Genomic DNA, 26185 nt, shown 5'->3' on the forward strand with positions numbered 1-26185 from the left:
TGTTGTTGAAAGATCTCTCATTTTAAGTCTACCTTGGATAACAAAGTTAGGATTTGAACAAAAGATTTGCGAAGTTCAAAATCAATCCTTTTATGTTTTGCATGATGGTATTGCAATTTTGAACTGCAATGGAGCAGACAAGTACGCATGGCAATTCTTTACAAAATGGCCATTTGGCTTCATTCCATCTAGTCACTTCTTGCATGCTGAGGATGGCATTCCTTAAACAGAGAGTGTTGCTTTCAAACTATGAAGAGGAATCCATGCCATTTCTATTCCATAGAAATTCAGATGAAGGGTATCACTAAAATTGGTAATAGCAAATATAGCAATGCATACCGTGACTGTACATGCTGTAATTTGCAGGGCATCATTTTTTAAAACTTAATGTCAGCAACAATAATATGTATGGGTTGTTTAAAAACACCTTGTGAAAATAGAAAAGTTGACACCTTAAAGAGACATTAAGAAAACCCGTCTTCCCCGGAATGGCTATTTCAGTGGTCCACTGTTTCCCTGCAGATCAGCATGTCATTCACAAAAGTTGAGTAGACTACATTTGCACACCAATTTACTCCTTCATTAGCAATTTCAAAAGCAACCACTTGCTCTCTGTAGGTATATGCCAAGTTCTGGAAAAATCCATCCACTTCATTGTCATTGCTTGCGCCCCCATTCACATGACATTTTCATCCACAGATGTTCATGGTCGCTTTGGATAAAAGCGTCTGCTAAATGGCATATATTATGGTATTACTTGCGAAGAATAATGTTATAGTGTCCTTTGCATCTTGAACCAACTGTACAGGACCTGCGGCAACAAGACTCTCAAATTGAACCCTGTGGTGTTTGACCAGGGTCCTGTTGCAATAACGACATTAGCATACCACATAGTGCTCACTGTATGTATAGATATTGGAACGCAGACATAGCCGTAGGATAACCTTGGCAGTGCATGGCTTCTTCATCTGTTTGAAGTGTACTGGGTACTGTCACTACGGTGGACTACTCGGAACCTTCAACAATTAATGGCCCTCGTTCATGGGGCCATTAATGCATTAGCTGCTCGGTGTAAACGTACATCTCTGATGCATGTGGATGTTTATGGTCCCTGACAACAAAGGAACCTGCACAGTGCCATAGAGAGAACGTGGTGATGAAGGCAGAATTATCACTTCCAAACCTCAATAGGAGATAGTTAGACAAAAGGTAATGAACCTTTTGTTACTGTAATCAATCATTGTGTTTGTGTGGCTATTTATGTTTCAGCTTTTACTCCACCAGTTATTTCTTCTATCCAGATCTTCTTCACACAGGTTAACCACTCTTTTTGTTTTTCTTCTGCCCCTCTAGAGGTTACAGGTTACACTTTTAATAATTTTGGATGTACTTTGATTTAGCACCCAAGTCTACCTCAACCTGATGTAGTCGCTCTGAATGTCAAAAGTGCTCAGGCGACACAGCCTCCTGACACAGGAGCTGTTCATCCAACAGTCCTCCCCCTGGCTCCTCTGATCACAGAGGGGCCTCCATCTCCATCTCTGTTCTCCACAGGGGACCTCCTCTCTGGGGCTGAACCTGAACCAGAGGGCTCCAGCTCCAGCCTGGAGATTCTAGGGGACCGCCTGGTCAACCCCAGATGAAGCCATTGATAGCTTTTTGGTGGAGGTGAATGCTCTGTCAGGGATGGCACAATTTCATGTGACCAAGGTACCAGGAAGTGCCAAGATGGCCGATATAGAAGGCTTGTCCCCTGGGACACGATATTAGGTTTCATTGTATGGGAAGTTGGAGGGGGAGCAGTCTCTACCTCGTCATGCTTATGTCAATACAGGTACACATAGCAGTGATTCTTTGCTATAGACATCCATAGCCATTGGTCATCTCTCGCTCTCTCCATCCCATCCCATCCGTATTCATTTCATACATCCTCTGATTCATCCACCTGCCTTTGTATTCATGTGTTCCATGTCATCAAAACTGACTAAGAATGTTCTGCTGAAACACATGACAGTTTAATCCCTGCAATACATTGTATAGTTGATGTGAAATGTTAATATAACATACTGTATATGGGATATACAATATAATGTGATGTGAAAAATCTATTTAGGATATATTTCACATATATTTAATTGACTCTACCATGATCTGTTTCTCTGCTAGAGGACCTGAGGCCTGTGGTGGCCAACCTCACAGTCTCTGACGTGACATGGGACAGCTTCAATGTGTCCTGGACTCCCGAGGACGGGGAGTTTGAGAGCTTTGTCATTGAGGTGACAAACTTACAGGAAGGTTTAGAGAGCGAGAACCTCACCTTGTCTGGTGATGCCTTCAGCCTGGGCATTTCTGGCCTGAGTCCTAACACCTCGTATAGGATTGGCCTGTACGGGCTCCACAAGGGCTCCTTCCAGGAGCCAGTGTATACCGAAGTCACTACAGGTACCTGCGAATGGAGGTGTTCCCCAGGGTTCTGTCCTTATCGCTCTTTCTTTCTTACTTCTTTATCTTTCTTCCCTGTGCCTTTTGACCGGTTTTTATCTATTCCAGTTGGGATCTGTGGTGAGCCACGCACGCACGCACGCACGCACGCACGCACACACACACACACACACACACACACACACACACACACACACACACACACACACACACACACACACACACACACACACACACACACACACACACACACACACACACACACACACACACACACACACACACCTGTTTCCTTTCACACTTAAGCATTCACAGCACTGTACCTAGCAAGCAAGCGAGATTACTGACATAACCCCCTTCAATTTAGCTTTTTATCACCAATGACAATGCTCCATTCTACCAACACCATGCCATGTGCCCTTCTTACCCTCCGGCCACTGTGTCAGTCTTGTCACCACAGGGCAGGGTGCTGGGCATCACCCACACAAACCCTTTAACCAAAACAGGCAAGCTGCCCGCAAGTTACCAACCTGACCCTGTCTCTCCTTGCCCCATCCTCACATTTCATGCATGAAGCCCTCCCCTCCTCCCATTAGATGTATTGTGGTGAGTTTTGATGTGCTGCAATAAATGCAAAAGAAAAACAACCAACATCCCACCCCTCCTCCTTAAACAGCGTCCATTCATCCTTATACCATCAACATCCCACCCCTCCACCTTAAACAGCGTCCATTCATCCTTATACCATCAACATCCCACCTCTCCACCTTAAACAGCGTCCATTCATCCTTATACCATCAACATCCCACCCCTCCACCTTAAACAGCGTCCATTCATCCTTATACCGTCAACATCCCACCCCTCCACCTTAAACAGCGTCCATTCATCCTTATACCATCAACATCCCACCCCTCCTCCTTAAACAGCGTCCATTCATCCTTATACCATCAACATCCCACCCCTCCACCTTAAACAGCGTCCATTCATCCTTATACCATCAACATCCCACCCCTCCACCTTAAACAGCGTCCATTCATCCTTATACCATCAACATCCCACCCCTCCACCTTAAACAGCGTCCATTCATCCTTATACCATCAACATCCCACCCCTCCACCTTAAACAGCGTCCATTCATCCTTATACCATCAACATCCCACCCCTCCACCTTAAACAGCGTCCATTCATCCTTATACCATCAACATCCCACCCCTCCACCTTAAACAGCATCCATTCATCCTTATACCATCAACATCCCACCCCTCCACCTTAAACAGCGTTCATTCATCCTTATACCATCAACATCCCACCCCTCCACCTTAAACAGCGTCCATTCATCCTTATACCATCAACATCCCCAATCTTCATAGACTTGAGTCATTAACCTTGATAGCTCATTTGCCTGCTGGAGTCATGCCTTAACTGAGTGGACAGAGCGGCTGAGTAACCTGGGACATGTTGGTCACTCAGTTAAGGCATGACACCAACAGGCAAATTAGCTATCAAGGTTAATGCTACGGGGGGCGATAGTCATTTAGACAGGTTACCTTCGCATTCTTGGTAACACAGGGACTTTGGTGGTCTGGTTGAAACATGAAGGTATTACAGACGGGGTCAGGGAGGGGTTGAAAATATCAGTGTCACTTGCCAGTTGGTCAGCACATGCTCTGAGTACGTGTCCTGGTAATCAGTCTGGCCCTGTAGCCTTGTGAATGTTAACCTGTTTATAGGTCTTACTCACATCGGCTATGGAGAGCGTGATCATACAATCGTCCAGAACGGCTGGTGCTCTCATGCATGGTTCAGTGTTGCTTGCCTCAAAGAGAGCATAAAAGGCATTAAGCTCATCTGGTAGGCTTATGTCACTGGGCACCTCATGGCTAGGTTTCCCTTAATACTCCGTGATAGTTTGCAAGCCCTGCCACATCTGACAAGCATGAGAGCCAGTAAAGTAGGATTCAATCTTTGTCCTGTCATGATGCTTTGTTTTTGATGGTTTGTCGGAGGGCGTAGCGGGATTTCATATAAGCATCTGGATTAGTGTCACAATACTTGAAAGTGGCAGCTCTTAGCCTTTAGCTCAGTGCGGATGTTGATTGCAATCCATGGCATCTGGTTGTGATATGTATGTACGGTCACTATGGGGACGTCATCGTTGATGCACTTATTAATGAAGCCGGTGATTGATGTGGTAAACTCCTCAATGCCATCAGATGAATCCCGGATCATATTCAAGTCTATACTAGTGAAACGGTCCTGTGGTTTAGCATCCACTTCATTGGACCACTTCTGTATTGAGCACTTGTACCTCCTGCTTAGGTTTTTACTTGTAAGCAGGAATCGGGAGTCTAGAGTTATGGTCAGAAATGGAGGGTGAGGGAGAGTTTTGTATGTGTTTCTATGTGTGGAGTAAAGGTGATCTAGAGTTTTTTCACCTCTAGTTCCACAGGTGACATGCTGTTATGAATGAGGTAAGACAGATTTGAATTTTCCTGCATTAAAATCACCGGCATCTAGGAGTGCCGCTTCTGGATGAGCATTTTCTTGTTTGCTTATGGCCCTATAGAGTTGATTGAGTGCGGTCTTAGTGCCAGCATAGGTTTGTGGTGGTAAATAGACAACTATTAAAAATATAGATGAAAACTATTTTGGTAAATAGAATGGTCTACAGCTTATCAAGAGGTATTATAACTCGGACGAGCAGAACCTCGAGACTTCCTTAATATTATAGATTGTGCATCAGGTGTTGTGAACAAAGAGCTGCCGTTCTGTTCTGCCGATTAAACAAAGGTGGAAACATTGTGTACAAATAAAGTTAAGATCATTGCAAAAAAATATATAAATAGCATAATTGGTCAGGAGGCGTAAAACCAAAAATGTCTACAACAAATATCCAAATCCTGTCATGGTGAGCTAGTGGGCTTGCCGGCTTTTGTTCCAGTCCAGCACTAAGGACAGGTGAATAGTTAATTATTTGAAACTGATGTGTTGTACTGGAACAAAACCCGACATTACACACTCAGCAGCTGTCCAGCGCTGAAGTTGGAAACCCTTGCCTAAATTCAACGGTACAGTTTTGTCAACCATAATCGTCAAGTCTAGCATTGTTATTCACGTGACACATTATGATCAGTTCTGATTTGTTTCACGACAATACATGATTGTCATTCTTCACCACATCCCCCAAAAGCTTGCCTGTTGTATTGTCAAAATGAAAATGTTCATGTACTACATTTTTTTATATATTCAAAGGCTATAGAGAATGGCAGGTGGGAGGCGAGTGCCATGTGAAATTGCACTAATTATTCTCATATCTTTGATATGCAAAATCATCTACAATCTGTTTTCCTCACCTTAAATAGATAATTGAGTATGTTATAGCCAACAGTGTGACATAGGCATATTATATTGCACATTTGAGCTTATTTGGAAATCCAATAACTGTTTCTCCCTTTAGTGAGCGAACAAGCGGTTGGCAATCTGTATGTATCTTACTTAACATCCGAGACTTTCTCCATCTCCTGGACTGGCACTGAGGGAGAGTTTGCCGGTTATGTCCTGGATATGATTGATTCTAACTGGTTGAGGAAGCCAGATGAATATAGCATTTCCCAGAATGCAATGTCCCATGTAATCACCGGGCTAAGGCCCAGTACTGACTATATACAGTTGAAGTCGGAAGTTTACATACACCTTAGCCAAATACATTTAAACTCAGTTTTTCACAATTCCTGACATTTAATCCTAATAAAAATTCCCTGTCTTAGGTCAGTTAGGATCACCACTTCATTTTAAGAATGTGAAATGTCAGAATAATAGTAGAGAGAATGAGAATGATTTATTTCTTTCATCACAGTCCCAGTGGGTCAGAAGTTTACATACACTCAATTAGTATTTGGTAGCATTGCCTTTACATTGTTTAACTTGGGTCAAACGTTTCAGGTAGCCTTCCACAAGCTTCCCACAATAAGTTGGGTGAATGTTGGCCCATCCTCCTGACAGAGCTGGTGTAACTGAGTCAGGTTTGGAGGTTCCTTGCTCACACATGCATTTTTTGTTTATACATTTATTTAAATTTGCATCGGGCCGCTTCTGGGGGGATTCTGGTAGACGGAAACAGCCCGATGTAGTCGGGCCAATACTGGGCAGTCATTCATTTTGATTCCGGGTCGAGTCCAACACCCGATTCCGGGCCGAATCAGTCAGTTCCGGCCCCCCAGAAGAGGGCCGCTTCTGGGCCAATTCCCCATTGCTAGCTAGTTCGGGGAAATAATCTTCATGAATTTTTAACACACACAGGACAGATAAATCACTACATTGCCCTTTGCTTAGAAGTTTTTTTTAATTGAAAACAATCACAATGAGATTTTTTTTGAAACGGTTGCATTGGACCTTTAAAACTTATTTTGAAACACTGACATGGCACAAATGTGTGCCCCAGTAGCAAAATAATAGACGATGACCTCTCCAGGGACACAGCCAAGTTTAAGAGGGACTAATATGCAAGATGTGGATACAGTGTTCCAGTGAACATTACAAAAAGGTCTGTCTGGACACAATATTATTGGATGAGAATCTTCACTTTAGTGTTTCAACACCCCCTTGTCTGCATGACATTTGACAGTTTTTATTGTGAATGTATCACTCATTTCTAAACATGATATCAATCTATTACGCTATGTGCATGACTAAATTCTGCTTATTGAATTTGGGTTACCTTTGCAATCATTGCACACTTCAACTACCATATGTATTCTAACCACATCTTATCCTTCCCCTAACCGACCATAACCACCCCTCCCCCCAAAACAACTCTCACTCCCTTTAGCATCATTACCCAAAGTCGAAAACTTTACTATTTTCAGAGATCACCTCATTCGGCTTCCTTGTGTCCTGGGGGCTCCCTCTACTGTTGGCTTCAGACAGCCTGTCAGACAGGCTGGCTACTGGAGGCCCAAGGAGTTCACTGTCCCTGGCAAGCAGAGCTTCCTGAACATCTGGGGCCTGATCACTGGCATAGCCTATGAGGTCAGGCTTACTGGGGGGGTGTCCAGTTCTGGGCTGGTCTCCCGACCACTGACCACAGTGGCAGTGACTGGTACCACCCACAGAGGCGGCATTGCCGTTGAAAATTAGGGGTTATTAGCCCCCTTCCAATTTGATCAATTTGTAGGATAAAAAGATTATTTCACACGCAATTCAATCAAATACATTGAATTTGGTGCTCTGGCCACACTACACACTGTAGGCCAAATTCTGAGATACACTCAAGTAACACAAGTAACTTGAGAGGATAGTTCATCCAAATTACAAAAGGACAGACACATGGTTTCTGCATTTGTGGCTCAAATCCCATCCAAGTCTTGGGACCGATATGAGCATTTTTCAGACGTCATGTGTGACTTTGGTGAGCTTCACAATCAATTTTAGATACTTTCGGGTTATTTAGATGTGATGCGCGAAAAAAACTAACATCGGTCCCATGACTTGAATGGGATTTGTGCCACAAATGCTAAAACATTAGCATTTGCAAGCCGTGCCAGTTAAACTAAACCAAGGCATGGATTGCTGTTATACCTTGTCTATAAACTGCTTACAGGGTAAGGGAACCAGTACAGTATGTCATTTTGTCATTTGGGTGTCCTATCCCTCGAGTATTTGGCCCTGTACAAAGGTGCTTCTCCATCACAGTGAGGTGTCATTGGGACAGCTTGTGGGATCGGTCACCATTCAGTTGAAGTGAAAACAGGTGGACTTACTGTTTTGATTCTGATGACAATTAAGTCATTAGACTTTATTGACCTATTCAATGGGGTGATTGATTCCCAACTTGAACTTTTACTGTAGGCCTATCACAAAAACGAGTAGCCTTTACACTGTAATCTTCTGAGAAAGGATAAGAAATTGATGCCATAAATTCCTTGCTTTGGTGGAGAACCCTCAACCCAACTCACAACCTCCAACATTTCTCATCTCGACCTCTCATTTCTCATTTTCCAGAGTGATCTGATTACTCTTAATCTCTTCTTCATCCTCTTCCTTCTCCTCGAGGTTTTGCTTGTGTTTTTAGTTTGAAGCTTAATTGTTACAGTGAAGAAGTGCGAGGTGCTCTGCTTTTTCCTCTGTCCAAAATATGAAAACGTGTTATATTTTAAACTATGTTTTTCCTCAGATTCATCATAATGTGACGCTAAACTTTACGGTCTAAAGGATGTTGTTTTCAGTGGACACATCACTGTCACATCACTGACACATCACTGTCACATCACTGTCACATCACTGTCACATCACTGTCACATCACTGACACATCACTGTCACATCACTGACACATCACTGTCACATCACTGACACATCACTGTCACATCACTGACACATCACTGTCACATCACTGACACATCACTGTCACATCACTGTCACATCACTGACACATCACTGTCACATCACTGACACATCACTGTCACATCACTGTCACATCACTGACACATCACTGTCACATCACTGACACATCACTGACACATCACTGTCACATCACTGACACATCACTGACACATCACTGTCACATCACTGACACATCACTGTCACATCACTGTCACATCACTGACACATCACTGACACATCACTGTCACATCACTGTCACATCACTGACACATCACTGTCACATCACTGTCACATCACTGTCACATCACTGTCACATCACTGACACATCACTGTCACATCACTGACACACATCATGTCACATCACTGTCACATCACTGTCACATCACTGTCACATCACTGTCACATCACTGTCACATGTCACATCACTGTCACATCACTGACACATCATGTCACATCACTGTCACATCACTGACACATGTCACATCACTGTCACATCACTGACATCATGTCACATCACTGTCACATCACTGACACATCACATCACATCACTGACACATCACTGTCACACCACTGACACATCACTGTCACATCACTGTCACATCACTGTCACATCATGTCACATCACTGTCACATCACTGTCACATCACTGTCACATGTCACATCACTGTCACATCACTGTCACATCACTGACACATCACTGTCACATCACTGTCACATGTCACATCACTGTCACATCACTGTCACATCACTGTCACATGTCACATCACTGTCACATGTCACATCACTGTCACATCACTGTCACATCACTGACACATCACTGACACATCACTGACACATCACTGTCACATCACTGTCACATGTCACTTCACTGACACATCACTGACACATCACTGTCACATCACTGTCACATCACTGTCACATCACTAAGAATTGCTTGACATAATCAAGCAATATCTAAGTTTCACCTGTAAATATTAGACTGATAAGGCATTAACAAAACCAGTCTTTGTTTCCAGTTAAAAACGTCAGAGGATGGTAAGGAGTTAGCTTGTAACGACCTTAGGTAGGTTAGGTTTTGTTAGGTACTGTTTGGCGTAGCCATGCCTTAGAGTCCAGTCTGGAGCGTGAAGTCAGGAGTTCTGCGTGTTGGCTTCTGCATAGAAACCTAGTGGTGCCAAAAGTCCTGGTCTGCCCTAGAACGCCTATGTAAATTATGATTGCCAGACTCAAACATTTTTTAGGAGGCCATTTTGGGCTCTAAAATGTGTTTACTATGATCAAGTTCGATCCCCATGGTGAATTATTTAAAAGTTTGATACAAATTGAGATATTTAATGAAATAATGATCCATTCTGAGGACAATGTGCTGACACAGACCAATCACGGGCCGGCAGGCTAAGAGGAGGCTCCGGGTTGGCTCTCTCAGGCAGGATGAAAACAACTACATTGACCATGACCCTTTTGTTAGTTACGGCCACTTTCATCATGATTCTTAGCAATTGTTTTGGAGCCATTATCTCCTGGATTTAATGTCTATGGGCATAGCAGAGCATTTCTGACCAACCTTAACTTAGCGATACTTCCTCAATACCTCAATTTTCAAAACGTCCACGTCTAGTTGAAGGGGGTTCGTTTGAATTAAGAAAATTAAATTATATATATTTTTTAATATATATATATATATATAGTATTTATTAAACAGTAACATGCAAAACACAAAAAAACAGAACAGCCAGAGGGATTACACAAAGAAATAACAAAAAATACATACGTTTTAAATACTCTAAATCGCTTTAAAAATCAGGAAAAAAGTGTTTTTTCTTCAGAAATGTTGATCGGTGTATGAAACATTTTTCTAATAAAATAAAGAGATTTACGGCATACTGGTGTTCGATTGTGGAATCAGTGTAGTGAAATAAAATGGCAAACGTAGATATTTCAATGGTTGTATCCATTTTTATTTAACCTTGATTTAACTAGGCAAGTCAGTTAAGCCTAGGAACTGTGGGTTAACTGCCTGTTCAGGGACAGAACGACAGAGTTGTACTTCCAGTTACTAGTCCAACGCTCTAACCACTAGGCTACCCTGCGTGTTGCCAAGATCAGTCCAGAACACCTCACAATTTAAAATAAATGTTCAATAGATTCAGTTTCTAGTTCACAAAAACCGAATTAACTGGTAACATCAAGTATATATTTAGAAATCAAGCTATTACACGGATAGAATCTATGGATAATCTTAAAGGAGATCTCCTTTACCTTATTCGTCACTATAAATCTGAGTGGAGTGAGCCAAGCATGGCGCCAGTCCACAAATGATGAAGCTCAACAAAATATAGCAGAAGGAATAGAATTCCCGTAGAAAATATACCTTAATAAAACGATTGTTGAATTTCTTATCTAGTATACCTATGCCATTCACCTGGATTTCCCTTACAATAGCAGATGTTCCAGAATAGCCTTAGCCAAATAAATTAAGACTCAGTTTTTCACAATTCCTGACATTGAATCCTATTAAAAATTCCCTGTCTTAGATCAATTAGGAACACCACTTTATTTTAAGAATGTGAAAATAATAGAGAGAATGATTTATTTCAGCTTTTCTTTTCTTTCATCACAGTCCCAGTGGGTCAGATGTTAACATACACTCAATGAAGATTTGGTAGCATTGCCTTTAAATTGTTTAACTTGGATCAAATATTTTGTGTAGCTTTCCACAAGGTTCCCACAATACGTTGGGTGAATTTTGGCCCATTCCTCCTGACAGAGCTGGTGTAACTGAGTCATGTTTGTAGGCCTCCTTGCTCGCACACTCTTTTTAAATTCTGCCCACAAATTTTCTACGGGATTGAGGTCAGGGCTTTGTAATGAATACCTTGACTTTGTTGTCCTTAAGCCATATTGCCACAACTATGGATGTATTGTCCATTTGGAAGACCATTTGGAAGACCAATTTGCAGTTTTCTTGAGAGTTGTTTCCACAGAATTTTCCTGCCTCATGATTCCATCTATTTCTCTAAAAAGTATGACCTTTGTCTTCATGTGCAGTTTCAAATCGTAGTCTGGCCTTTTTATGGCGGTTTTGGAGCAGTGGCTTCTTCCTTGCTGAGCGGCCTTTCAGGTTATGTCGATATAGGACTCGTTTTACTGTGGAAATAGATACCTTTGGGACCTGTTTCCTCCAGCATCTTCACAAGGTCCTTTGCTGTTGTTCTGGGATTGACTTGTACTTTTCACACCAAAGTACATTCATCTTTAGGAGACAGAACATTCTCCTTCCTGAGTGGTATGACGGCTGCTTAGTCTCATGGTGTTTATACTTGCGTACTATTGTTTGTACAGATGAACGTCTGTAAACAATTGTTGGAAAAATGACTTGTGTCATGCACAAAGTAGATGTCCTAACCGACTTGCCAAAACTATAGTTTGTTAACAAGACATTTGTGGAGAGGTTGAAAAATTACTTTTAATGACTCCAACCTAAGCGAATGTAACATCCGACTTCAACTGTATCTACTGTTTTCGCCTTTTTCAAGCCATAGTTTTTCTGGACCTTATAAAGGCTCCTCTAGCGTTTTCCTCATAAAATGTATCTAGTTGATACTGTAAATCATTCAATTTAGCTTTCTCATTAAGATCAAGATGCTCTATTTCTGTGATATAAGCAATGAACTTAGAAAGCTCAGATACCTAATCTCCTCCTTAAAGCAAGCCGTTTCCCATAAGCAATACAGGCTGAACGGATTTTACATTTCAGCAGTTCCCAGTATTTCCCATTTCTGCATTAGAGGTAGCTAAATTCCAGTAAAAACTCAATTGATTCTTGAATTTAAAAAATTCAATCATCATGAACTAACAATAGGTTATTACATTTCCAATAACCACCAGAGTATTTATTTTCATCATTAATACATATTCTTACAGTCAGCCATATGACTTTATGATCAGTCAGGACTGCAGGCACTATTTTTACCTCTACAGTGTTGGGCTCAAATACTCCGTTTGTTGTTGGGGAAGGGGCTACCTTGTTAGCCTAATGACGGATCAAATCACTCAGGTCAAATTAATTTTCCTGTCGACAGAAAAAGTGTCAGATTCCCCTGTAGTGTCCACCCTTTCTCGATTTCGGGCCTGTCGGGACGGGAGGCCACAACTTTTCCCTTGCTGCCTTGTCTACTGCAGTCAGGTCCTCACCGAATTTAAGTTCTCTCTTTCAGAAAGCTGCTTTCCTTTGCTTTCTTCCAAACTGCATCTCTTGCTGTGCGGAAATCGAACAATGAGCGACATTCACAGCCATGTACATATATCCTCCGGGGAAGTCCGGGGCCACACGGTTACAAATGTCACTTACTTTGCGCTTTACATTCTAACCCTGGTCCTCAGGGACACCGTAAAGCCATAGCACCCACCTTCTCCTGTATCGCTCTGCTTCCAACGAGTGCTCTTGCATGTCAGCCATGGTCTTCTCCTGTATCGCTCTGCTTCCAACAAGTGCTCTTGCATGTCAGCCATGGTCTTCTCCTGTGCAGGACACATTTAAGATCTTCGATACTCTCTTATGCATGATCCAGAGAGGTCTCGAGGTCACCGATTTTTGATGTGTTTTCGTGTATGATTTTCTCCAAACCATCGGCTCTTTCATTTATCTTTGCAGTGACCGCTTCGATTATGTTGACCTGGAGTTTGCACAAAGACATTTATTTTTCTTTTTTTTCTGTGTATTTTGGGTGCAAGGCTATTGAGTGGAGTTTCTGAATCAACTGAATTTCCAGATTCCTCAATTTCTTCTCCTGACGAGTCAGGTGGCGGTTTCTCTCTGGTTTCTGAGTGGTCAGCTAGTAACTGCATTCTCCTCCCTTTGCTCTTTCGCACGTTATTTTCTTCCACCAAGTTTCAGATCAAATTAGCAGTCTACTGAGCATTGTTCTCTGTTGTGTTTCCTATAAACCGAGTTTTGTTACATTTAAGTAAGTTTGAGAGGGATAAAAGTTAAGGTTACTCTGAGCAAGACAAATTATTGTCTGCACTCGACGCCATCTTCTTCTGTTTTGCTCCATGAGGTAATCCAACAATGTGTACACCGTCATCTTGTCTATCTTCAAAACCGGTGTTGCTCTTCTCTCAATTTTCTAAATTCAATCGAACCCCGTGCAATTAGACACAGACATTTGGAAGACATTGGTTGTAATTCCAAGTCAGGAATTGAGGAAGTATCGACAAGTTAAGGTTGGTCGAAAATGATCTGTGCTATGCTAAACAGTACCTATCTAATAATTCCTATTCACCAGCTTAAACAGAGTAACGGTCTGACTAGGCAATCTTTTTTTATAGCTAGTTAGGCCTTTGGACCAGGAAAACACAGACAAATCAACGTGCCATTTTCAGCATGAAAAGTCAGTTGACCTATCCAGTCATTTGTTTCTTTACCTTCGAATGCACTGAATGTAGAACTGGCATTATGGACACATGCGGGTGTGGATGGATTGTTCAGCCAACATCCTTGGCTTGATGCAACAATAATGGAGAATAGTGGGCCTGTAAGTGGATGTCAACTTGCTAACTGACTTCAATAAATGTCTCCACAACCATGAGCGTGTCTATGTCTATATCAAAGGAATGCGAAGCACCGTGACTGTGACCGCACGCTAACGATTTGAAAGCATGGCAGAGGGACGGCAAGTTTATGAGAATGTAACCAACAACTGGTATGTGTACTCACCTTTTCCGTCTGATTGCCGAAAGGATGCCTTCCTCAATTATGCTTTCTAGTAATTCGATGTATGTTTCTCGACAAATTTAAGTGTTTTGCGTTTCCAACCAGAGCCTGAGCCAGAAGTGGAGCACATGTTTGTCTCGGACATCACATCAGACAGTTTACACCAGGCCCGGATTGCGGATGAAGAAATGTTTGATAGACTTGTGATCAAAATTAGGGACTCCACAAAGTTTGAGCATCCACAAGAATGAAATGTCCTCGGTGATGAGGGAACCAAAGATTTAAATTTAACAGGACTCACCGGAGGCACCGGGTGTAAAATTGGGCTGTACGGTGTTACATTGGAATGGGAGCTCCAAATTACCGGTGTTGCTCGAACAGATATTTTAATAGAGGATCTATTGTGCCTAAGCCCAATGTGGTCTATATCTCAACTTTTAACTGTCTGGTTTCTCTGGAAACGGGCGTCTACAAGAAACAATAGGCTACTGTTCTTTGTTTGACTGGGTTTTCTGACAATGCATTTTGTTGTGACTGGTTTTATTTTCTCAAGAGGTATATGCCTTCAGGGAAATGCCTTAATTGCCACTGATCATACTTTGATGTGGTAATAATCCTAGGCCTGCTGAGCATACTTCGGGGTTTAAGGGGCATAACCATTGGTTTTTCATGTTTCTTTTTCCCCATTTGATATTATTTTCAGGAATATGGAGACACCATCTTGCATTTGATCTGTGGTGCTTCTTATACTTGAAATGCAGATCAAATTCCATGTGTTTTGATGCCCATTGTAGATTCATTTTCACTGCCTATACATTTTACTGATTAAACTGGTTAAAGAGTTAAAGACACAAACATATTAGCTTTTTGCAGCATGTTCGACAAAAGTTTAATGTATTGGTATTCATGCATCGAAATGTACTCATTAAATGGACTCCCCTTGATAGCCTATAATAGGGATGTATGATATGCACCACTGTTGATATGTAGATTGTGGGTTGCAGCACATGTTTCAAACCTACTCTGGCTGAGGGTGATTTATGGATGGGCCTTTGTACGTTTTCAGGAACTGTGTTTTCTCACTGGAATTTCATGTCTTTCTGGAGTTATCATTTTAGCAAAGTCTTTGAGTACATTTGTGTGCTTTTCTGATTTCTCACTGCGCATATTGACATACCACAGGCAATAGGACTATTGCATCAAATAAAATGACCTCAGTAGAATCGATTCCTGATCAAAAGCCAAACTCAAACAGATCAATCTAACTTTTTTGTTGTTTTTGTGCTTGCCTTTTTAACCCTGAACCCATCGCTGTGCCAGGCCTGGGCGCTCCAAGGGGCATCCGCTTCTCTGAGGTGACCGAGTCCTCGGCCATAGTCCACTGGACCATGCCTCGTGCCAGAGTGGACAGCTACCGCGTCGTCTATGTGCCCCTCCAAGGAGGTGAGTGAACAGGCTTCAATAGTGACAGTGAAGTCTACCCATTCTGATCAGGATATTGGACTGCATTGATATAGTACTTTTGGCCTCAAAAGAGCTTAACGTTGGATGGGTTAGGAGGAATTGTCTCTCTAGTTTTCTCTCTAATTGGACAAAGCACTCCCTCTAGTGGACCATAGGCTTCTTCACACAATCACAGTAGTCTCTCCAAATGCTACCAAGGGAGAGAAAGGAAACTATTTACTTGAAGTGGATTTAACAGTACAATTGAACAAAAATGAAATCTGTTTATGAAAATTGATTGACTCCTGAGTAGAAGAATGTAATGTGACAAAAATGCTATATTTTCTCTCATCAACAGGTAGCCCAATGACAGTGCTTGTGGATGGGACTGAGACCCAGGCCTTGCTGCCTGACATGTTGCCAGGGGTGACCTACCAGGTGACCATATTCTCCATGAAGGGCCTGGAGGAGAGTGACCCAGGGACAGACACCATCACCACAGGTGTGTGTGTGACTTCTGTTGAGCCTACATTTATATCAATCTGATTTGACCTTTTACTAAACACATGAAAATGCATATACATTTTCATTAAAGCCACAGTGCTATGATGAGAATAGACATTATGAGCCTTTCATAATTCATTAGCTTTCATACATTCTTACTCAGTAGCAGATATTGTACTTCTCTACTTGTACCAACCAGTCAATTATTCCATGAAAAAGTATCACATCATTGTATAGGGGCAGTCGTAGTGCCATTGCTGTAAACCATATTACCGACACACAGGCAGTCATGAGTCATGACTGCAGTAAAATTCCACGTGACCATTGAGTCACGATAATCTCCTTTATGCACTCTGGACATGCTTTGGTAGTGAGTATCCAATTATCACCTGGCACTCTGGGCTCTATTGTCCCTCTAACCAATCTGACGTCAATGCAAATGCATTTGAAAATCATATCAAACACATATCATCAACACAGTAGGCCTACAGTGCTTTTAAAACTCACCTCGCCGTGATGATCAATTTAAAGAAAGAAGTTCAACAGCAGGTTGAAACGGTGTAAAACATGGTCGTTGTGGATGTTGTTCCAAAGCCCAACACAATGTAATGGACAGATTCATTCATTCAAAGACACACACATATGCATATTATAGTTTATGTACATACATAGGCTTATGAGCTCTAAAAAAAATACTGTATTAAAATGATGATTGTGCCGTTATACAATACATAGCCTACTGCATATTATGCATGGCAGAAAAACAGAAAACAAAACTGATTTAAGATGTCTTTGGCACATAATTGGTCTAGCCTATACTCCAGAATCAAACCAATTTGAGTAATTGCCTGTGCGTGCGAACTGTGTTATTATGCATACTGGATGGACTGGTTACCTTGTGCTACGCTCCAACACGTATATCCATGAGTCTGTGAGAGAAGGTATAGCCCTAGGCCATGCGGTTGGTTCATTGATTGCGCAGGGTGATTTACAGTTAGCCTACAATTAGTGCATTTGTATTTGATAATGAATAGTCTAGTTATAGGGCATTTAAAAATATATTTTTTCATTATTCATTAAGTGACACATTACCGTCAGCTATAGGCCTACAGAATAGCTCACCTTCATACGTTTTCATTTCTTCCTCTCTCTCCTGTATTACTTTCTCGAGCGCGCAGGCGGGCTGTCGACAGTTTCGTGAAATATGTTTCGTTGCGAAAACATCTTACTATCGATGTTCCCGAACAGATTTAATTTGGTTTCCCAAATTAAGCACTGGGTGGCAGCAGGATTTATAAGCATACTGTATCTTGTCAGCTAAATGAACTCACCTACAGCCTATGTCATGGAGTATAGACCGATACTGTAACATAGGCCTATAGTAAGCCAAGTCATATTATTTTTCTTCTGAAATACATTTTCACAATCACAATGTTTCTTTAGAGCTGACTAAAAATAAATAATGGATTTATTGTGATGATGTAGCCTACATTCAATTGATTTATGATATATTCTTTAAATGTAGATGTTCCAAAGGCACTTGTATGGGTGGAGGCCTGTAGATGCTAAACATATTTATGTTAATTGACGGTAAATCAGCGTGAGAATGACCGCCACAGCCCCAGGCAGTCGCAAGTCACAGTATTGTCAGTACACGTTTGTTTGCTGAAGCTGTTGTGGCTGCTGGCCCTTGTCTGTAACAAGCCTGTGTGTGTTTTCCTCCTCCGTAGCTCTGGACAGACCTCAGGGTCTTTCTGCTGTCAACGTCACTGACACGACCGCCCTGCTGCTATGGCAACCCAGTCGGGCCACTGTCGATGGCTACGTCATCACCTACAGTGCAGATTCAGGTGTGTGTTTCGCAAGAGTCCCAAGGCACAGATTGCCAGGAGCTGACCTGTATTTGTGTACATGATGTATCTATCAAAGGTATCCCTCATCATTAGCCAAATAGACACAGCACAACAGGAGTGTTGGTAGTGGTAACCAGGTGGTAACACTGTTCTCTGTCCTCTGCTGTCTGCAGGGTCCCCAGTGATGGAGCATGTTTCTGGGAACACAGTGGAGTTTGAGATGGGCTCTCTGGTCCCTGCCACCCATTACACAGTTGGGGTATACGCCATGAGGGAGGCACTGAAGAGTGGCACCACCACCACCGATTTCACCACAGGTAATGCTCCAATTGGATGCTTTATACAGGAGCATTTGGGTCTGATTTTCAATCAAAAATCTAACTCTGTGCAGTATTGTATTGTCCATAAATTCAATAATAAAGTAATAATAAAATCCACTTAAAAAAATATTATTTTGCAACACGATGATGTGACTGGTGACATTTTGACCCCTTGAAAGCCCAATATGTTGAAAACTTGACTGCTCACATGCAAAACACTTTGCTGCTGTATCAACAGTGGACTAATGAAAAACATACCAAAAGCTAGTTTTGAGTGGATGTTCCCTTTTACATGTGTTACGTATCACGTACTGTATAGAATCCTTCCTCCTCGCTTTTTTTGTCTGTAGATGTGGATTCTCCTCGCGACCTGGTAGCCAGCAACGTCCAGACAGACAGTGCCACTCTCACTTGGAAGCCCCCGCGGGCCGACATCACCGGATACGTCCTCACCTTCACCTCATCTGACAGCACAGTCCGGGTACGTAGGTCTTTATATGAGTCAGCACACTCTGGCTTCAATTCAATCATGATGAATAAAGATGGATTTGATTTGAATTGAATACAGGAAGTGGTCCTGAGCCCTACAGCCACATCATACAGCATGACTCAGCTGAGTGGCACTACCGACTACAACGTCAGGCTACAGGCCATCGCTGGAGCCCAGCAGAGCCGCCACGTCACCACCATCTTCACCACCAGTAAGTAGACTGCTACACACCATTTACTTCTCCTCACAGCTTTGCACTGCATAGGAAATAGGGTATAATTTGACAACTGCCCAGTGTACTGTTTTTGACAAGTGTGTGTGTGTGTGCACGTCTGCACGTACGTGTGTAGGCGGAGTGTTGTACAGATACCCTAAGGACTGCTCACAGGCTCTGCTGAATGGAGACACCACTTCTGGCATCTACACCATATACCTGGGAGGAGAAGAGAGCCAGCCTATCCAGGTCTACTGTGACATGACCACCGACGGAGGTGGATGGATGGTGAGGAACACGCACGCACACACACACACACACACACACACACACACACACACACACACACACACACACACACACACACACACACACACACACACACACACACACACACACACACAGGTTTAAACACCAGGTTTGATTGGATTTACCTTTACATGTTTGTGAAAGCCAAAGACACCAGGGTATGACAGGTCCTGTGAACTCTCTTTGCAGGTGTTCCTGAGGCGCCAGAGTGGAAAGCTGGAGTTCTTCAGGAACTGGAAGAATTACACTGGTGGCTTTGGGGACATTAATGCTGAATTCTGGTTTGGTGAGTCCACATCTCTCCACCCCTCCTTGTGTTTCTCTTTTTATTCAGCGTTTGTGGCCCATGCGGGAATCAAACCACAGTCCTGGTGTTGCATCGCCATGCTCCAACCAATTGAGCCATCAAATCAAATGTTATTGGTCGCATACACAAATTTAGCAGATGCGGGTAGAGCGAAATGCTTGTGTTCCTAGCTCTAGCAGTGCAGTAATATACAGTGTGGAGAACAAGTATTTGATACACTGCCGATTTTGCAGGTTTTCCTACTTACAAAGCATGTAGAAGTCTGTAATTTTAATCATAGGTACACTTCAACTGTGAAAGACGGAATCTAAAACAAAATCCAGAAAATCACATTGTATAATTTTTAAGTAATTAATTTGCATTTTATTGCATGATATAAGTATTTGATCACCTACCAACCAGTAAGAATTCTGGCTCTCACAGACCTGTTAGTTTTTCTTTAAGAAGCCCTCCTGTTCTCCACTCATTACCTGTATTAACTGCACCTGTTTGAACTCGTTACCTGAACTCGACACCTGTCCACACACTCGATCAAACAGAATCCAACCTCTCCACAATGGCCAAGACCAGGGAGCTGTGTAAGGACATCAGGGATAAAATTGTAGACCTGCACAAGGCTGGGATGGGCTACAGGACAATAGGCAAGCAGCTTGGTGAGAAGGCAACAAATGTTGGCACAATTATTAGAAAATGGAAGAAGTTCAAGATGAAGGTCAATCCCCCTCGGTCTGGGGCTCCATGCAAGATCTCACTTCGTGGGGCATCAATGATCATGAGGAAGGTGATCAGCCCAGAACTACACGGCAGGACCTGGTCAATGACCTGAAGAGAGCTGGGACCACAGTCTCAAAGAAAACCATTAGTAACACACTACGCCGTCATGGATTAAAATCCTGCAGCGCACGCAAGGTCCCCCTGCTCAAGCCAGCGCATGTCCAGGCCCGTCTGAAGTTTGCCAATGACCATCTGGATGATCCAGAGGAGGAATGGGAGAAGGTCATGTGGTCTGATGAGATGAAAATATAGCTTTTTGGTCTAAACTCCACTCGCCGTGTTTGGAGGAAGAAGAAGGATGAGTACAACCCCAAGAACACCATCCCAACCGTGAAGCATAGAGGTGGAAACATAATTCTTTGGGGATGCTTTTCTGTAAAGGGGGCAGGACGACTGCACCGTATTGAGGGGAGAATGGACGGGGCCATGTATCGCGAGATCTTGGCCAACAACCTCCTTCCCTCAGTAAGAGCATTGAAGATGGGTCGTGGCTGGGTCTTCCAGCATGACAACGACCCGAAACACACAGCCAGGGCAACTAAGGAGTGGCTCCGTAAGAAGCATCTCAAGGTCCTGGAATGGCCTAGCCAGTCTCCAGACCTGAACCCAATAGAAAATCTTTGGAGGGAGCTGAAAGTCCGTATTGCCCAGCGACAGCCCTGAAACGTGAAGGCTCAGGAGAAGGTCTGCATGGAGGAGTGGGCCAAAATCCCTGCTGCAGTGGTCAAGAGACCTGGTCAAGAACTACAGGAAATGTATGATCTCTGTAATTGCAAAGGTTTCTGTACCAAATATTATGTTCTGCTTTTCTGATGAATAAAATACTTATGTCATGCAATAAAATGCAAATGAATTACTTAAAAATCATACAATGTGATTTTCTGGATTTTTGTTTTAGATTCAATCTCTCACAGCTGAAGTGTACCTATGATTTTAAAAATTTACAGACCTCTACATGCTTTGTAAGTAGGAAAACCTGCAAAATCGGCAGTGTATCAAATACTTGTTCTCCCCACTGTATAAGAATTCACAACAATGGATGGACCTGTACTGACCTCGCCTTCTGGATGATAGCGGGGTGAACAGGCCGTGGCTCGGGTGGTTGATGTCCTTGATTATCTTTTTGGCCTCCCTGTGGCATAGGGTGCTGTAGGTGTCCTGGAGGGCAGGCAGTGTGTCCCCGGTGATGCGTTGGGCAGACCTCACCACCCTCTGGAGAGCCCTGCGGTTGCGGGCAATGCAGTTGCCGTACCAGGCAGTGATACAGCCCAACAGGATGATCTCAATGGTGCATTTGTATAAGTTTGTGAGGGTCTTAGGGGACCAGCCAATTTCTTCAGCCTCCTGAGTTTGAAGAGGCTCTGTTGTGACTTCTTCACCACACTGTCTGAATCTGTGGACCATTTCAAATTGTCAATGATGTGTACAACAAGGAACTTGAAGCTTTTCACCTTCTCCACTGTGGACCCGTCAATGTGGATGGGGTTGTGCTCCCTGTTTCCTGAAGTCCACGATCAGCTCCTTTGTTTTGTTGTCGTTATTTTTCTAGCACCACTCCGCCAGGGCCCTCACCTCCTCCCTGTAGGCTGTCTTGTCATTGTTGGTAATCAGGCCTATTACTGTTGTGTCGTCTGCAAACTTGATGATTGAGTTGGTGGCATGCGTGGCCATGAAGTCATGGGTGAACAAAGAGTACAGGAAGGGGCTGAGCACGCACCCTTGTGGGGCCCCTGTGATGAGGATCAGCGTAGTGGAGATTTTGTTTCCTACCTTCACTACCTGGGGGCGGCCAGTCAGGAAGTCCAGGACCCAGTTGCACAGGGTGGGGTTCAGACCTAGGGCCCCAACCCAGGAACCACGGAATGGTACTGTGATGTCATTTCCTGTTGTTGCAGGTCTGGCCAACCTCCACAAGATGACAACAGCAGGCCAGTACGAGCTGCGTGTGGACCTGAGGGACAACGGGGAGTCGGCCTATGCTCAGTATGACAAATTCATGATCGCAGAACCCCGTAGCCGCTACAAGATCCACATAGGAGGGTACAGCGGCACAGCAGGTAAGGACAATGATGATAATAGCTTTATTTACTAGTGTTCCTGAATAGAACATCTAATATAATCTGGATTTTGTTCAACTCCATTTAAATATCCCAATACACTTTACAGTAAACTGTATAACTCTGATTGACCTATTCACATTTGTTCACACCAGTCACTGTGTGCCACTTATTTCCTAGGTGACTCTATGACTTATCACCAGGGCCGACCCTTCTCCACGTATGACAATGACAATGACATCGCTGTCACCAACTGTGCCCTGTCCTATAAGGGTGCCTTCTGGTACAAAAACTGCCATCGTGTCAACCTTATGGGGAGATATGGTGACGATAGTCACAGCAAGGTACGGAAGCCAGCTTTCTGCTTAACAAAATTCAACGTGTGTGTGGGTGTGTGTGTGTGTGTGGGGGTGTGTGTGTGTGTGTGTGGGTGTGGGCGTGTGTGCGGGAGTATTATATTCTGGCCAGGGTGTGAAACAAGATTATTGCAGGCTTGTTGTTATACTGCGGTGTGTAAAAAAATTATAATCTTTTCAGGGTATCAACTGGTTCCATTGGAAGGGACACGAGCATTCAATACAGTTCGCCGAAATGAAGATTAGACCAGTCAACTTCAGAAACTTTGAAAGTCGAAGGAAAAGATCATAGACTTTATACTGCCCTCCTCCCCCTAGCTCTCTCCAAGCCTCCCCCCACCCTCCCAGGAGCATCACCCCTTGACCCTCTTTTGACCCTCAATCTTCAGTTCACCAAGTCACACATCAAGCAAGGACAATCATGTTACTGAATGTGTTTTTATCCAACTAGCTGTCAATATTGGGATGGATACGTTATACCAGAAACGTCACAATCTGACTTTTGTGTGTTTGATTTATTTCATTGTTTGTGTTCATTGGAAAATTTACAAGCAAATCATGGCTCCTTATAGGTCCAAAGATATTTGAATATACCAATTAGCAATAAGGCAGATTGATTATGAAATGTGAAACAATGAAAGGGGATTTCAGTTACTCTTTTTGCTAATCTCCCACACTTTCACGTTCTTTCTCTGGCAATTGATTGAAAAACCGTCTGAGCATTCAGAACCCATTGTACATTACTGTGGACAGCACAGTTGAACTAGCAAAATTTCAGAGAAACGTGACAATAATAATGTGGCTTGATGCCACATCCCTCAGTCTTCCCAAGGAGGTAGAAAATAAAGCTATATAGGTGAACAAAGTTCCCCTCTATTCATACAGTAAATCCTTCAACAGACTTGAGGGAAAGACCGACTAAATTAGGCATAATTTGTTTCATGCTGAGTGATTGATATTTAGAATGACATTTTCTATTATTTCCAACCGATTTGAATTATGTCCACATATTCAACAAAGTGTGACAACTGTTCTTGAGAAGATCATGGTAGGGGTTTCAACCAGGGATATAATTGAATACCAGTTTAAATTATGCTTTGATTTTGTTTTCAACTGAATGAACCCTCGATACAATAAAATATACTTTGTTAAAAGCTGTCAGACCTTTTTTTGGCTGCCCATAATACATTTACCAGTACCCTTTTATATACAGTACCAGTTTTCCATTAACAGCAGAGGGCAGTGTTAAGTATTCATGTGTCATATCTTCATCATAACAAAAGTACTAATCAGTGTGCAACGTCACACAGATTGAGAGTATTTTAACTAATAGGTCTACAATTTGAAGAACAAATGTAACAATAGCACACATCAACTAACTTGGCTTCTTCTGTAAAAGTGTCTCTTTAATGTTGTCTTTTTGTAATGTAGGGTAATAAACCAATACAATAAACAATAAAAAAAAAGTAAGCGGGAAATCAAAAGGATTAATTGTTTAGGAGAATAAATACATTAAAAATATTTTTGAGGACTGCAAAAAAAAATCAAAGAACCACAGAAGATATCCATGCCAAGGATTTATCACTGTCATCTCATGTTTAGGTTTAATTTATTTGCGCCAAAGAAAACAAGTGTTAAACAACAATACAGATATAAACAACTAAATAAAAGGTTTGTTAAAACAGAGAACAAAACCCACTAATCTTTAATGTACAAATTAACCAATCAGCAATCGCCCCAAAAATGTTAAACGTGTGTGTGCATGTGTGCATGCGTGGATGTGAGTGTGGTTTGGTTCATCAAGGCTTGAAGTTATCCAGGCTGTATCAAATCCGGCTGTGAATGGGAGTTCCATAGGGCGGCACACAATTGGGCCAGCATCATCCGGGGTAGGCCGTCATTGTAAATAAAAATTTGTTCTTAACTGACTTGCCGAGTTAAATAAAGGTTCAATAATAAAATACAAAAAATACAAAAGTTATTGAGGGATGATGAGGTTTTGCAATTTGAAGATAAGAATTCCAGAGTATGGTACCTCTGTATCTGATAGTGAATTGACTATGTGAGGTGCAGCAGTGGGGAGGGTGAAGGTTATCACAGTGTCTTGTGTTATATAGATGGACTTCAGAATGAACCTGGAAGAATCCATGGAAGGGTTTAGGTAGACTGCCTGGGAGGTATGAATATTTGTAGATGAAAATGAATAATTGGCATACAATGATGTCATAACTAGACAAGATATTGAGTTTCTCAAACAAAGGTGCAGATGGAACCAGGTAATTAGAGGAGGTGGTTAGTCTTGCAGATGTATTTTGTATGATGAGTAATTTGTGTATGTAGAAGGCATATGTACTGGCCCAGACACTATTACAATATTAAATTAGAGATCAGATCAAACAAGGCAGATCAAACAAGGAATTGGACACACAAAAAAAAAACTATACTTTTTTTTGTGGACAGGTCAGTTCTCATAGAGTCATAACTTCTGTACCACACCATGTCCTACTTACTGATCAGGCCTCAATCAGCTCCATGGTCTTTCTTCTGCTGTTGCTTGATCCTTGTCATTGTGTTTGCATTGTAATCTGGGTGAAGCTGGGCCCTGACCTGATTCCTGTCATCCCAATCTAGGTCATGAGAAATGTGAGTCCACTCAGACCAGCCAGCTAGATAGATAGAAAGACATAATCCTGCATCGAAGATCCGCCATCATATTTTACAGTCAGCATTGAGGTTCTTTTCTGCATTGGCTTTGCGTGGCTATAAACCTCTATTTTCATGTAATCTGACCATAGCACCGCCTGTGTGAGTTTGATAAACGGCATTGACACGTGGATTGGAAGTTCATGATGCCGTTGACCTTATCAATGGCCCCAGAACCAGTGGACGCAAAATAGCCCCACGCACAACAGTGGTGGGTTTGTGTCGAAAAGAGGAATCACATGCAGAACAGATCCCCATACATACTGGATCTTTGATGTTGTGACGCTATTTTGCTCGGCATCAATAACTTTATCCAGTA

At 42.5% G+C, this 26185-nt stretch overlaps 1 protein-coding gene across 2 annotated transcripts in view; it reads left to right on the forward strand.

The window, feature by feature from the left end:
• Positions 1 to 24319, forward strand: part of LOC118385485 (tenascin-like) — a 60142-nt gene extending 35823 nt beyond the window's left edge. Inside the window, exons 11-22 of one of the 2 annotated variants that reach the window (XM_052521460.1) lie at positions 2167 to 2442; positions 15857 to 15979; positions 16338 to 16481; positions 18214 to 18333; positions 18510 to 18653; positions 19007 to 19137; positions 19225 to 19357; positions 19497 to 19648; positions 19859 to 19955; positions 22646 to 22807; positions 22988 to 23151; positions 23345 to 24319. In XM_052521460.1, coding sequence (XP_052377420.1) covers positions 2167 to 2442; positions 15857 to 15979; positions 16338 to 16481; positions 18214 to 18333; positions 18510 to 18653; positions 19007 to 19137; positions 19225 to 19357; positions 19497 to 19648; positions 19859 to 19955; positions 22646 to 22807; positions 22988 to 23151; positions 23345 to 23455 — 1757 coding nt within the window. In that variant the 3' untranslated portion in view covers positions 23456 to 24319. The remainder of the gene's footprint in view (positions 1 to 2166; positions 2443 to 15856; positions 15980 to 16337; positions 16482 to 18213; positions 18334 to 18509; positions 18654 to 19006; positions 19138 to 19224; positions 19358 to 19496; positions 19649 to 19858; positions 19956 to 22645; positions 22808 to 22987; positions 23152 to 23344) is intronic. The other variant, XM_052521461.1, reaches the window with a different exon arrangement.
• Positions 24320 to 26185: the final 1866 nt, after the last annotated feature.

This window comes from Oncorhynchus keta, chromosome 6 (genome assembly GCF_023373465.1).
Source record: "Oncorhynchus keta strain PuntledgeMale-10-30-2019 chromosome 6, Oket_V2, whole genome shotgun sequence".
NCBI lineage: Eukaryota > Metazoa > Chordata > Actinopteri > Salmoniformes > Salmonidae > Oncorhynchus > Oncorhynchus keta.